The sequence below is a fragment of the Hyla sarda genome, chromosome 4 (assembly GCF_029499605.1).
Source record: "Hyla sarda isolate aHylSar1 chromosome 4, aHylSar1.hap1, whole genome shotgun sequence".
In the NCBI taxonomy this organism is placed as follows: domain Eukaryota; kingdom Metazoa; phylum Chordata; class Amphibia; order Anura; family Hylidae; genus Hyla; species Hyla sarda.
Genome location: NC_079192.1, coordinates 142,726,782 through 142,741,765, shown reverse-complemented (window position 1 = coordinate 142,741,765; position 14,984 = coordinate 142,726,782). Strand labels below are relative to the sequence as shown.

General features: G+C 44.2%; 1 protein-coding gene across 1 annotated transcript in view; it reads right to left on the bottom strand.

Moving 5' to 3' along the window:
- GLDN (gliomedin) overlaps nucleotides 1-14,984 on the bottom strand; it is a 44,599-nt gene that overhangs the window by 4,740 nt on the left and 24,875 nt on the right. Inside the window, exons 4-8 of the mRNA XM_056572296.1 lie at nucleotides 14,339-14,455; nucleotides 12,188-12,343; nucleotides 11,838-11,966; nucleotides 6,376-6,459; nucleotides 6,176-6,304 (exon numbers count right to left, since the gene is read on the bottom strand). Of these exons, the coding sequence (XP_056428271.1) occupies nucleotides 6,176-6,304; nucleotides 6,376-6,459; nucleotides 11,838-11,966; nucleotides 12,188-12,343; nucleotides 14,339-14,455 (615 nt within the window). The remainder of the gene's footprint in view (nucleotides 1-6,175; nucleotides 6,305-6,375; nucleotides 6,460-11,837; nucleotides 11,967-12,187; nucleotides 12,344-14,338; nucleotides 14,456-14,984) is intronic.

The following is a 14,984-nucleotide window of genomic DNA, read 5'->3' as shown; positions in this document are numbered from 1 at the left end:
ACCCCGTCACTGCCTCTGTACACTCCTTCTTCTCGGAAATTCGAAGTGTCTTTGAGGAACCTGCCCGAGCCTCTTCTGCTGAGACTGCCCTGCTGAACCTGGTCCAGGGTAATTCTTCCGTTGGCGAGTACGCCATCCAATTCCGTACTCTTGCTTCCGAATTATCCTGGAATAATGAGGCCCTCTGCGCGACCTTTAAAAAAGGCCTATCCAGCAACATTAAAGATGTTCTGGCCGCACGAGAAATTCCTGCTAACCTGCATGAACTTATTCATCTAGCCACTCGCATTGACATGCGTTTTTCCGAAAGGCGTCAGGAGCTCCGCCAGGATATGGACTTTGTTCGCACGAGGCGTTTTTTCTCCCCGGCTCCTCTCTCCTCTGGTCCTCTGCAATCCGTTCCTGTGCCTCCCGCCGTGGAGGCTATGCAAGTTGACCGGTCTCGCTTGACACCTCAAGAGAGGACACGACGCCGCATGGAGAATCTTTGCCTGTACCGAACACTTCCTGAAGGATTGTCCTATCCATCCTCCCCGCCTGGAAAGACGTACGCTGTCTCCGCACAAAGGTGAGACAGTTCTTGATGTCAACTCTGCTTCTCCACGCCTTACTGTGCCTGTGCGGATATCTGCCTCTACCTTCTCCTTCTCTACTATGGCCTTCTTGGATTCCGGATCTGCAGGAAATTTTATTTTGGCCTCTCTCATCAACAGGTTCAACATCCCGGTGACCAGTCTCGCCAGACCCCTCTACATCAATTGTGTTAACAATGAAAGATTGGACTGTACCGTGCGTTACCGCACGGAACCCCTCCTAATGTGCATCGGACCTCATCACGAAAAAATTTAGTTTTTGGTCCTCTCCAATTGCACTTCCGAAATTCTCCTTGGATTACCGTGGCTTCAACGCCATTCCCCAACCCTTGATTGGTCCACAGGAGAGATCAAGAGCTGGGGTACTTCTTGTTTCAAGGACTGTCTTAAACCGGTTCCCAGCACTCCCTGCCGTGACCCTGTGGTTCCCCCTGTAACCGGTCTCCCTAAGGCTTATATGGACTATGCTGACGTGTTTTGCAAAAAGCAAGCTGAGACTTTACCTCCTCACAGGCCTTATGACTGTCCTATTGACCTCCTCCCGGGCACTACTCCACCCCGGGGCAGAATTTATCCTCTGTCCGCCCCAGAGACTCTTGCTATGTCTGAATACATCCAGGAAAATTAAAAAAAGGGGTTTATCCGCAAATCCTCCTCTCCTGCCGGAGCTGGATTTTTTTTTGTGTCCAAAAAAGATGGCTCCTTACGTCCTTGCATTGATTACCGCGGACTTAATAAAATCACGGTAAAAAAACGCTACCCCCTACCTCTTATCTCAGAACTCTTTGATCGCCTTCAAGGTGCCCACATCTTTACCAAACTGGACTTAAGAGGTGCTTATAATCTCATCCGCATCAGGGAGGGGGACGAATGGAAAACTGCATTTAACACCAGAGATGGACACTTTGAGTATCTGGTCATGCCCTTTGGCCTGTGCAACGCCCCTGCCGTCTTCCAAGACTTTGTTAATGAAATTTTTCGTGATCTCTTGTATTTCTGTGTTGTTGTGTATCTGGACGATATTCTGATTTTTTCTGCCAACTTAGAAGAACACCGCCAGCATGTCCGCATGGTTCTTCAGAGACTTCGAGACAATCAACTTTATGCCAAAATGGAGAAATGTCTGTTTGAATGTCAATCTCTTCCTTTCCTAGGATACTTGGTCTCTGGTCAGGAATTACAAATGGACCCGGATAAACTCTCTGCCGTCTTAGATTGGCCACGCCCCTCCGGACTCCGTGCTATCCAACGTTTTTTGGGGTCCGCCAATTATTACAGACAATTTATTCCACACTTTTCCACTATTGTGGCTCCTATCGTGGCTTTAACCAAGAAGAATGCCAATCCCAAGTCCTGGTCTCCCCAAGCGGAAGACGCATTTAAACGGCTCAAGTCTGCCTTTTCTTCTGCTCCCGTGCTCTCCAGACCTGACCCATCTAAACCCTTCCTATTGGAGGTAGATGCCTCCTCAGTGGGAGCTGGAGCGGTCCTTCTACAAAAAAATTCTTCCGGGCATGCTGTTACTTGTGGGTTTTTTTCTAGGACCTTCTCTCCGGCGGAGAGAAACTACTCCATCGAGGATCGAGAACTACTGGCCATTAAATTGGCACTTGAGGAATGGAGGCATCTGCTGGAGGGATCAAAATTTCCAGTTATCATTTACACCGATCACAAGAATCTCTCCTATCTCCAGTCTGCCCAACGGCTGAACCCTCGCCAGGCCAGGTGGTCGTTGTTCTTTGCCCGTTTTAACTTTGAAATTCATTTTCGCCCTGCCGACAAGAACATTAGGGCCGATGCTCTCTCTCGTTCCTCGGATGCCTCGGAAGTAGAGGTCTCTCCGCAACACATCATTCCTCCTGACTGTCTGATCTCCACTTCTCCAGCCTCCATCAGGCAAACTCCTCCAGGGAAGACCTTCGTTTCTCCACGCCAACGTCTCGGGATTCTCAAATGGGGTCACTCCTCCCACCTCGCAGGCCATGCGGGCATCAAAAAGTCCTTGCAACTCATCTCTCGTTTCTATTGGTGGCTGACTCTGGAGACGGATGTTGTTGATTTTGTGCGGGCCTGTACTGTCTGTGCCTGGGATAAGACTCCTCGCCAGAAGCCTGCTGGTCTCCTTCATCCTCTGCCTGTCCCCGAACAGCCTTGGTCTCTGATTGGTATGGACTTTATTACAGACCTACCCCCATCCCGTGGCAACACTGTTGTTTGGGTGGTCGTTGATCGATTTTCCAAGATGGCACATTTTATTCCTCTTCCTGGTCTTCCTTCAGCGCCTCAGTTGGCAAAACAATTTTTTGTACACATTTTTCGTCTTCACGGTTTGCCCACGCAGATCGTCTCGGATAGAGGCGTCCAATTCGTGTCTAAATTCTGGAGGGCTCTCTGCAAACAACTCAAGATTAAATTAAACTTCTCTTCTGCTTATCATCCTCAATCCAATGGGCAAGTAGAAAGAATTAACCAGGTCCTGGGTGACTATTTACGGCATTTTGTTTCCTCCCGCCAGGATGACTGGGCAGATCTTCTACCTTGGGCCGAATTCTCATACAACTTCAGAGTCTCCGAATCTTCTGCTAAATCCCCATTTTTCGTGGTGTACGGCCGTCACCCTCTTCCCCCCTCCCTACTCCCTTGCCCTCTGGTTTGCCCGCTGTGGATGAAGTGACTCGTGATCTTTCCACCATATGGAAAGAGACCCAAAATTCTCTTTTACAGGCTTCATCTCGCATGAAAAGGTTTGCCGATAAGAAAAGAAGAACTCCCCCCATTTTTGCTCCCGGACACAAGGTATGGCTCTCCGCTAAATATGTCCGCTTTCGTGTCCCCAGTTACAAACTGGGACCACGCTATCTTGGTCCTTTCAAAGTCTTGTGCCAGATTAATCCTGTCTCTTACAAACTTCTTCTTCCTCCTTCTCTTCGTATTCCCAATGCCTTCCATGTCTCTCTCCTTAAACCACTCATCATCAACCGTTTCTCTCCCAAACTTGTTTCTCCCACTCCTGTTTCCGGTTCTTCTGACATCTTCTCCGTGAAGGAGATATTGGCCTCTAAGACGGTCAAAGGAAAAAGATTTTTCTTGGTAGATTGGGAGGGCTGTGGTCCAGAAGAGAGATCCTGGGAACCTGAGGACAACATCCTAGACAAAAGTCTGGTCCTCAGGTTCTCAGGCTCCAAGAAGAGGGGGAGACCCAAGGGGGGGGGGTACTGTTACGCCGAGCGCTCCGGGTCCCCGCTCCTCCCCGGAGCGCTCGCAACATCCTCGCAATTGCAGCGCCCCGGTCAGATCTGCTGACCGGGTGCGCTGCGATACCTCTCCCAGCCGGGATGCGATTCGCGATGCGAGTGGCGCCCGCTCGCGATGCGCACCCCGGCTCCCGTACCTGACTCGCTCTCCGTCGGTCCTGTCCCGGCGCGCGCGGCCCCGCTCCTTAGGGCGCGCGCGCGCCGGGTCTCTGCGATTTAAAGGGCCACTGCACCACTGATTGGCGCAGTTGGCTTAATTAGTGTGTTCACCTGTGCACTCCCTATTTATACCTCACTTCCCCTGCACTCCCTCGCCGGATCTTGTTGCCATTGTGCCAGTGAAAGCGTTTCCTTGTGTGTTCCTAGCCTGTGTTCCAGACCTCCTGCCGTTGCCCCTGACTACGATCCTTGCTGCCTGCCCCGACCTTCTGCTACGTCCGACCTTGCTCTTGTCTACTCCCTTGTACTATCTTCAGCAGTCAGAGAGGTTGAGCCGTTGCTAGTGGATACGACCTGGTTGCTACCGCCGCTGCAAGACCATCCCGCTTTGCGGCGGGCTCTGGTGAATACCAGTAGCAACTTAGAACCGGTCCACTAGCACGGTCCACGCCAATCCCTCTCTGGCACAGAGGATCCACCTCCTTCCAGCCGAATCGTGACAAATACTTTCGTCTTTACATAGTTGAATGTGCTGACAAGAAAATCACACAAATGTTATCAATGGAAATCAAATTTATCAACCCATGGAGGTCTGGATATGGAGTCACACTCAAAATCAAAGTGGAAAACCACACTACAGGCTGATCCAACTTTGATGTAATGTCCTTAAAACAAGTCAAAATGAGGCTCAGTAGTGTGTGTGGCCTCCACGTGCCCGTATGACCTCCCTACAATGCCTGGGCATGCTCCTGATGAGGTGGCAGATGGTCTCCTGAGGGATGTCCTCCCAGACCTGGACTAAAGCATCTGCCAACTCCTGGACAGTCTGTGGTGCAACGTGGCATTGGTGGCCCAGATGTGCTCAATCGGATTCAGGTCTGGGGAACGGGCAGGCCAGTCCATAGCATCAATGCCTTCCTCTTGCAGGAACTGCTGCCACATGAGGTCTAGCATTAGGAGGAACCCAGGGCCAATATATGGTCTCACAAGGGGTCTAAGGATCTCATCTCTGTACCTAATGGCAGTCAGGCTGCCTCTGGCAAGCACATGGAGGGCTGTGCGGCCTTGCAAAGAAATGCCACCCCACACCATTACTGACCCACCGCCAAACCGGTCATGCTGAAGGATGTTGCAGACAGCAGAATGTTCTCCATGGCATCTCCAGACTCTGTCAGGTTTGTCACATGTGCTCAGTGTGAACCTGCTTTCATCTGTGAAGAGCACAGGATGCCAGTGGCGAATTTGCCGATCTAGGTGTTCTCTGGCAAATGCCAAATGTCCTGCATGGTATTGGGCTGTAAGCACAACCCCCACCTGTGGACGTCAGTCCCTCATATCACCCTCATGGAGTCTGTTTCTGACCATTTGAGTGGACACATGCACGTTTGTGGCCTGCTGGAGGCCATTTTGCAGGGCTCTGGCAGTGCTCCTCCTGCTCCTCCTTGCAAAAAGACGGAGGTAGCGGTCCTTCTGCTGGATTGTTGTCCTCCAATGTGTACAATCAATGTTGCTTCCTGAGTGGACAGTGTGATTTCACAGAAGTGTGATACACTTGGAGTTACATTGTGTTGTTTAAGTGTTCCCTTTATTTTTTTGAGCAGTGTATATATACAGTATATAGTTAATTTTAGTAGCCGTTTTAGTCCACTCAAATCTCACTATGTTCTGCTTAATTACCAGTCTCTCCCCTGCTCCCCCCTCCCTCCCCCTTTTTCTCATCCTTATCTATGTAGTCTATGTTCCTATAGCCGGACAATTTCTTGCCTATCTTAGTGTGAATTCTCCACATCTATTGTCTTAACCCCTGCATATTTGTGAGATGTAACCTGTGTCTTCTACTTGTGAGCTTAGATTTGCTTTGGACTTGATAAAGGGAAGAATCCCGAAAGCTTGTCTCTACAAAATTCTGTTAGTCCAATAAAAAAGGTATTACAAGAGACTGCAACATTTTTTGATTTGCATATATACATATATATATATATATATATATATATATATATATATAAAAATACATTTCTATCTTCTACTAAATGTAAAAAAAGGAAAATTAATGATATAGTTCACAGTTCCATAGTATTGGTGAATATTATCTTAGATTTTTAATTTTGACTCCTCCCCAACATTTTATTTAGCAGTTGGCAGCTCTGGATTCTTTTTATTTTTAGGTACCTGAAAAATGTGACACAATCCAAATTCTATCATCGCTGGTTTGGTTTGAGAAATCCGTCATCCAGGCTCCAAAGGTTTCTTTTACTTTTGCAATTTGAGTTGGATTCTCTATAGCCTTTATGGTGCAGTCTGGTTAGGAAAAATGTGTTATTAGAGAAGGGTCGGATTTTAAGGTCTATAAATAACATAATAGTATTTACCATCTTTCTTTGAAGGAATGCCATTGTTCTTCTCAGCAGATTTACCAGCCATGGTGTCATCATTAGGAACAGCACAGTTCTCACCTTACAATTCAACATATAAAGTTAGCACATATCACAATATTAAATAGGTACTCCAGTGGAAACCCCCTTTTTTTAAATCAACTGGTGTCAGAAAGTTAAACAGATTTGTAAATTACTTCTATTTAAAAATCTTAATCCTTCCAGTACTTATCAGCTGCTGTATACTTCAGAGGATGTTCTTTTCTTTTTGAATTTCTTTTCTGTCTGACCACAGTGCTCTCAGCTGACACCTCTGTCCATGTCAGGAACTGTCCAGAGTACAAGAAAATCCCCAAAGGCAAACCTCTCCTGCTCTTGACAGTTCCTGATATGGACAGAGATGTCAGTAGAGAGCACTGTAATCAGACAGAAAAGAAATTAAAAAAGAAAAGAACTTCCTCTGTAGTATACAGCTGCTGATAAGTACTGGAAAGATTAAGATTTTTAAATTGAAGCCATTTACAAATCTGCTTAACTTTCTGGCATAACTTTCTGGTTGATTTTAGGTTACTTACGTATTAGTACTGAACATAGTATAGGTTTTCCCAGTATATGCAAATCAATTTACATACACAGCATAGTAATAACTAATACAAGTATAATGTTACTCTACAAATTTATAATGAGAAAAGAACTGATTCCAGCGCTGCTCCCGTATAAAAGTAGAATTCTTTATCCAAGCATATACACCAACAGGTACAGTAGACACAGTATGACTAAGGCCCCTTGGTGGGCTGAGACACATCACCTGGCTGAAACGCGTCACCTGTGACTACTGTGTCTACTGTACCTGTTGGTGTATATGCTTAAATAAAGAATTCTACTTTTATACGGGAGCAGCGCTGGACATCAGTTCTTTTCTCATTGCACTTTTTTGGGTATGGTCCGTACGCAGCAGGACGTGGGAGGAGAGCTGAACACTTCTTTGCACAGCTTATATAAATTTATAGAAATGATGAATCTTCCTTGAGTTAGTTACTTGTCTTCAAATAAAATCAGAAACTTTCCATTCCATTATTGTATAACAATAAATGCAGAACATTCTTGCATTATTGGAATTACTAGTTTTTGCATTGTGCTAAATTATGGGTATTAAAAGGGTTATCCACGAATAGAAAAACAGAGCTAATTTTTTTACAAAAACATCTCCCCATCTCCGGGTTGGGTGAGGTTCTGCAGCTCAGTTCCACTGAAGTAAATGGAACCAAGTTGTAACACCACACACAACCTGGGGAGAGATGTGGAGCTGTTTTTGAAAGAATTTAGCTCTGTTTTTCTATTCCTGGATAAGCCCAGGAACATGAATGGAGGGGGTATGGCATGACGTCACAAGGGGGCGTGGCCTTGACATCACGTCTCAGTCTCGGGAATAGCGCCTAGCACAGAATGCTGGGGGCTGCACGGAGATCGCGGGGGCCCAGCGGTGGTACCCCTGCGATCAGACATCTTATCCCCTAAACAAAGGAATAGGCCCAGAATACCCCTTTAATTGACAAAACCAATTTAAATCTTTTGGTACACAAAGACTTGAGTTGCTTGAAACATTGGCCTGTGATGTGTGCTCAGAGCCTACCTATGTTAATACGTGTTCTTTTTTGTGAGGTTATCCTGTTTATGATTTTGGTTGCTTGCTCCATAGTTCTTATTGTGTTGTGTTACCATGTTTTGCTGGGGCCACTAGATGGTTCTGCTGCAGCATAGAAAAGGCACAGCTGGCAGGAAGCGTGTGGTAAGAGTCATACAGAGTATTAGGAAAACCTAATAATGCAGGCTCATGTGTGACGGGACAAGTGCTGCCGGAGTATGGTAAAAAAAATGGTAGAAAGTAGAAATAATGAAGGTTGTGATTGAGGACAAACACTAGAACACAAATTGCTTGAGGAGACTTCTGTTGATTGGTCCTTGGATGTCGGAGGACATGGGAGCAGTAGCTGACATGGAACGCCAACATGGCAGTGCATAGAGCCATATGGCAACACATAATTCTGTGGCTTAGTGAAAGCCTGTGGAAACATTCACTTGATGTTTTCTTATTCCAAAATAAAGTACTAAAGCTTTATGGGGGAGATTTATCAAATCCTGTGCAGAGGAAGAGTGGTGCAGTTGCCCATAGCAACCAATCAGATTGCTTCTTTCATTTTCCACAGGCCTCTAAAGAGGCCTGTGGAAAATGAAAGAAGCAATCTGATTGGTTGCTATGGGCAACTGCGCCACTCTTCCTCTGCACAGGTTTTGATGAATCTCCCCCTTTGTACATATATATATATATATATATATATATATATATATATATATAATAAACAATATGATGAAGGAGCACCGTAACAGGGCTTCAAGCCTATAAAGTGTCAATGCGGGTGCTCAGCCAGCTCCAACCTCGACCACAGGTATGAGAACAACAGAAGTCCAATAGGAAGCAAACAGCGGCACTCCAGCAGTTTCAAGGAGAAGAAAAAATCCTTTATTCACCCATATGGTGCTACGTTTCGACTCACTCAATGGAGTCTTTATGCTTGATAAAGACTCCATTGAGTGAGTCGAAACGTAGCACCATATGGGTGAATAAAGGATTTTTTCTTCTCCTTGAAAATGCTGGAGTGCCGCTGTTTGCTTCCTATTGGACATATATATATATATATATATATATATATATATATATATATATATATACACACACACACACACACATCTGTAAATCAGAAATGATAGCATCTAGCATCCGGTTACATGAATGCCATCTTCTTAACAACTAACGTACACATTAACATTTGAAATAATCAAGAATCGCTCTCTCAAGACATTATCTCTCCCAGCAAAAGTGTCAAGGACTATTTCAACAGCACATCTAAAGTCATCAGTATGTATTTGGGTTTCAGGGAATAAATTGCAAGTTGTCAAAATAAAACACTGTAGTAGTTATGTTAACTCCATGTGTCTGGTGGACATTGTGTATGTAACAAAAAGCCACATAAATAAGGATGATTTTCATTATCTCAGTAAATGTTTATGAGAAAACCACATCTGCAGAGATGTATAATATACAGTATATTCATGTGTTCTCAGGGAACAACAAATATAATAGATATGAGAATACTATGAAATGGTTTTAATAGAACTAGTTCTACTCCTGTGCTTATCTAGAATGCATATGCAGAACATGTTGTGCCTATTTGTCACCTGTGGGCTCCTTCAATGTAGAGTAAGCAAATAAATGGTTGTAACTGTAGATCCAGGGAATTGTTCCTATTTATATATTATGTAAAGAGAGAACTAGAGAATGGAACACATAACTATTAGTAAGAATTGCATCTTAGCATCTTCTTCATGGATGCTAATGGTTTATACAGGACATAGGGTGAAGTGTAACTTACCACTGTTTGCCAGGGTGGTGGTTTACACTGCGGTACATTCATGTGTGTGGTGCCTTTTTGTACTATTTTGTAATGTTTTACAATGAGAGTGAGGATAAGTAAAGAGGAACATACTCAAAAGAGTGAGAGTGTGGGTAAAAGATAGATGTCTTCCCCCATAGGTATTCTCAGACCCTTTAGGGCTTCAAGTCTAGAGGCTAAGGGGGTTCGGTGTAAAAGTATGTGCCTGGCATAGATAGGTAAAACGTCACAAATGTGGGCATGGCCCCCCAGAGCGCAAATTTACTACAATTACCCCTGCCAGGCAGCGTAGATTTCTGGGGCTGTCGCATGGGCAATCTAGTGTGATTGTACACTACGGGGTTTCCTTAAGACTAGCATGTCAAACACCACTCTTAGTAAATTCCCTCCTAAGTGGCTAACCAATCTACACTTTTTCATAAAACTGCTACTGCAATAGCCACTGCAGCACCAAAGTATGTAAACACATTTTAGGAATTCACAAGGAGCCAACCAGTTGTAGTAAACCCCTCTCACTTAAATGGGCACTGTCATGAACTTTTTTTTTATATGTTGTAGTACATATGTAATACATTTTCATTATTTTTTTTTTTTTTTATTAAAATGCTTTAATTAACGTTTGAAAACCGTCCACTAGGGGTCTCCCTCCAATTGGCCGGCTGCAGGCTGGCGTGATGTCACGCCTGAATTCGGACTGATGCGGCAGGGCATCGGTCCTAATTCATTTAGCCTGCGATCGCTCCCTGCCTGTCAATCAGTTAGGCAGGGAGCGAGCGCATTGGCTCCCTGGCCGGCCAACCACTTCTCCTGCACATGACGATCGGGGAACAGATGGAGGGAACGGGGTAGCGCCGCGCCGCGCCCATGGCCCTATCTAATTGTTTTCTGCACAGGGTGCCTCCAGCTGTTTCAACACTACAACTCCCAGCTTGCTCTGACAGCCAATAGATGTCAGGGAAAGCTGGGAGTTGTAGTGGTGAAACAGCTGGATGCACCCTATATAGATTAACTAAGGGCGTAGCTACCAGGCAGACAAAAAATGATTTTTAACATAGTAAAAAAATAATAATTTAAAAGCAGGGAGGGGGTTAGGGAAAGATGATGGGTAATAGGCAGGGATAGAAAAAAAAAGGATGGTGGGAGCTACTCTTTAAGAGAATTCAAGACTACCATAATAGTATGACCTCACACCCCATTATTCTATTGCACTTCATGAAGGGAGACGCCCTGCTCTAGCCACATTGTTATACAGAGACTGCGCTTTCCTTATTGTGAAAGAGTTGCATATTTTAAGTAAAGACTGTTTGTGGCTTGATCAGTGACCCTCCACATCTAGTGCTCCCTTACATACCTGTCAACCAGAGACTAGGATGTGCCCTGGGGGAACTATCTCCATTTACACTATCTGTCCCCATTCGTAATTATAAGGAAGATATCTACAATACCATGGTTAATGAAATCAAGCAGAAAAAAAAGATGCAGAATAAAATTACATAAAAACATTTAGTTGTGGCTTTAAGAACAGTTTAAAGGAAACCTGTCAGATTGAAAATGCTGTCTGATGTATAAGCAGCATATAGAGCAGCAGTGCCTATAGTAAACAGATGGATCTAAAGTTTTGTTAAAAAAGTTCCAGTATAATATAAATTTAAATCTATACTCATTTTGGGCTCAGGAGTCCATCGGGAAGCCCTACACAATGATTGACAGCGCTCTATAAGAATACTTATACAGGGAAGACTGGGTCATTAAGTATGACCACCTACAGTACCTAGGTACAGTACAGTACTAAAAAGCTGAGCCCAAAATGGGCAGATTTAAGTGTGTAAATTACAATAGATCTACTTATCTCTAATGCATCATCTCGGTGCTTGAGGATTGGACAGTATTTTCAATGTGACAGGTTCACTTTAAAGCATCTTGTTTGACCCACAAACCTCTAAGAATATGTATAATTAATAAAAACAGTAATATGTGTAATGTCACAGCTATAATGTGTACACTTGCCTGTGCATTTAGTGCTGAACTCCTGTGCGGCCTCCTGAGCTTTCACTTTCCTTCTCCCAGGAGGACCCATGGGGCCAGGAGGACCAGGCGGGCCAGGTGGTCCTGGAGGTCCCATTTCTCCCTTCAGACCTAAAGTATTGTTTAAATATGATCAGAATAGTGAATTGGCTTCCTTTTATTTACTCATAGATTTTATAGATAGAATCCATAAAGGGCAAATCCTTGTGTGACTATGTGAAAGTGAACGCATTACCTAAGCGTTGCAAGGGCAGATACTTTATGGGATGGCAAATAGAGTGCAACTCTTCTGAAAACATTAATAATAATAATAAAGGTATGTTACACTTTACCTTCAATAAGGACGTCATTAGATGTGTCACCTATGTCTCCCTTCTCTCCCTTTTCACCCCTTTTTCCTGGCATGCCTTCCTTTCCTGGGGAACCAATTTCACCGGGATCTCCTTTCTCTCCTTTTTCACCGTGTTCACCTTTCATTCCCGATTCACCTTTAAACATAAACAGACATAAAACCCACTAAGTATCTGTTATATTAGTCTATGTAACTTCTCATATACGGTCTATAGTTTGCAGGATACCTATAGCTGCCTGTTGAGTGAAATAAAAAATCATTATCTCATTCAATAATAGCGATAGCACTTATTGACCTTGCCCTCATTTTCTTCTTCAGTACATGTCGTATAGAATGTGTTTGCAGCTGAATGTAAAACAAATTACGTATTTGGTGTCAGTCGATGGACTGTGGGAGTTTCTATGGATACTGAGATATTGATTGTCCTGGATCTTGGAAAATATAAGTGACTGCCAATGACCAATAAGGTCTTCCGAGAATGTGCTCGAAACATATTACCCTTTCCCTTAAACATTGCTTTTTAAAATATCCTGTACACAAAGCCCATATCTAACATAGGGGGCTGGTACACCTTCATTAAGCCGACATCTACTCTACCAATTAACTCAAGAGCCTAGTATACATATGTTTTAATAGGGAGAAGGCTGCCTCCAGACACTTCTTATCTTTCTGAGAACAAAAGGATGAGGCATGTTGAAATTCCATGTTGGATTGCTTTGCTTTGGTTGGTAACAATAGTCCGTACCTGCTTAGCTCTGGAAAAGCCTTGTACTGACTAATGGAAATGTGTGTGTGAGAGGGTGGGGTGCACTGATGTGCTGTGCCATCACACTGAGTGGTTAAAGGGGTACTCCACTGCCCCAGCGTTCAGAACATTTATTTCCGAACACTGAATGTTGGCTGCGGGGTCGTGAAGTCACGCCCACGCCCCCTCAGTGCAAGTCTATGGGAGGGGGCGTACGCCCCCTCCCATAGACTTGCATTGAGGGGGCATGGCCATGACGTCACGACAACGCAGCCCACACCCAGCGTTCGGAACTAAATCCTCCGAATGCTGTGGCAGTGGAGCACCCCTTTAAGGGACAGGAGAGCTGTGTAGGGAGAATTAGGATAGGACTTGGCATCAGGGCACTGCTATGGCCTGCTGGAGTGGCAGAGGTGCTGGAAGCTATAGAGAAGCTGTTGGAATGGAGTTTGAGAGAAATGGCACGAGCCCATATAAAGCTGTACAAGAGTATTCTGCTTTTTAGTTTAAAAAAAAAAGGGGGGGGGGTCTCAAACACAGAGTCATCTTTATAGCTCAGTATTTATCATTTTTTTTTTACTCACTGAACTACTGACCCTCAACACTGCTACCCTAGGCAAAGGCCTACAGGTGCCAAATGGCAAATACTGCCCTACTCTAAAGAACAAGAAGAGATTGAGTTGTTTTACCAGCATAACCTGATGATTCAGGAGCAAGCAGAGAGCTAGTGAAGATCACTTTTCATCATTTATATCATCACAGACAGGATAACAGTGACAGATAACACCTCTATTGCAAAGCTGGAGGCAGATAACACAGGAAAGAACATACCCCCTTCCAAAAAGCTGCGGTAAAGCATAAACTGTATATCTGTACTACTGTTAACATAACTAAGTAAGCAGCTCAGGAAAGATGGCTGTGCCCATAATTATGTACAGAAAACAAGACAGAAAGTAAGGCTTCTTTCACACTGCCATGGCACCCCGTCAAGAACGGGCATCAAACTCTTTTTTTTCCAAATTTTAACGGCCATGATTTTGATGGGGCGCAACAGGCAACAGCAGATCCCGTGGGACCCCATTATAGTCAATGGGGTCTGTCGGGCGCCACTGTTTTTCAGGGGAAGTAGCTGGAGAAAAAGACGGTGCAAGCAGTATTTTTTCTCCCGCTATTCCCCTGGGCTCCCTCGGTGGCCGTCACACTACCGTGTCCTAACAGCAGTGTGAGAGAAGCCTAAAACAAATTAGGAAAACTGGTTGCAATTGTTAAAAAAAATGAGACGATACATTCACTTTGAGTATCACATTACATATTTGCATTATTACTTGGTAAAAATAAATAAATAAACATATGTTGCTACAGCCATCATTTTTATTGAAATGTTACCAATTTTTCCTCTTTTTCCAGGAGCACCTGGTTCTCCCTTTTGTCCTGGAAGACCAGGAGTCCCCTCAGAACCATTATACCCTGGCATCCCATCCATTCCATCAAGTCCAGGGAGTCCTACAATAGAGATGCAAAATCAGATATAAAACAACTAACCATGTAATATCTGTAATATACAGCAAAGTTTCAAATCATGATATCACATTTTTCTCCGTGGGACCCTGAAGGTCCTTCTTTTTCTGACACAATAAATATGTAATAAAAATAGAGCAGGGATTTATTTTTTTTTAAACATGGCATTTGGCCTCAATACTATTATATCTTTCATTATATTTATGAGATTTTGGTTTTGGAATGAGATATTCAGAATGTAAACATGGCTGTGATGTTCAAAAAACTGTTTTATCCACATAGATATAGGTATATATGTTTGTGTGTGTATTCATGTGCAGACTTCTGTCTGGTGTGTGTGCAGCATGTTACAGAGCAGGGGCAGCAGGAAAGATTGATGCCTAGTTTTTGGGAGTCGATTCAGGGTAATTCGTAATCCCGACTCTGGGCTGAGGAGCCTGGGGGTTGTTCCGACTCAGTGATTGACAGCATTGGCAGTGTAGACTACAGGCCCTAGTCTGTGGTCCAAACCTGT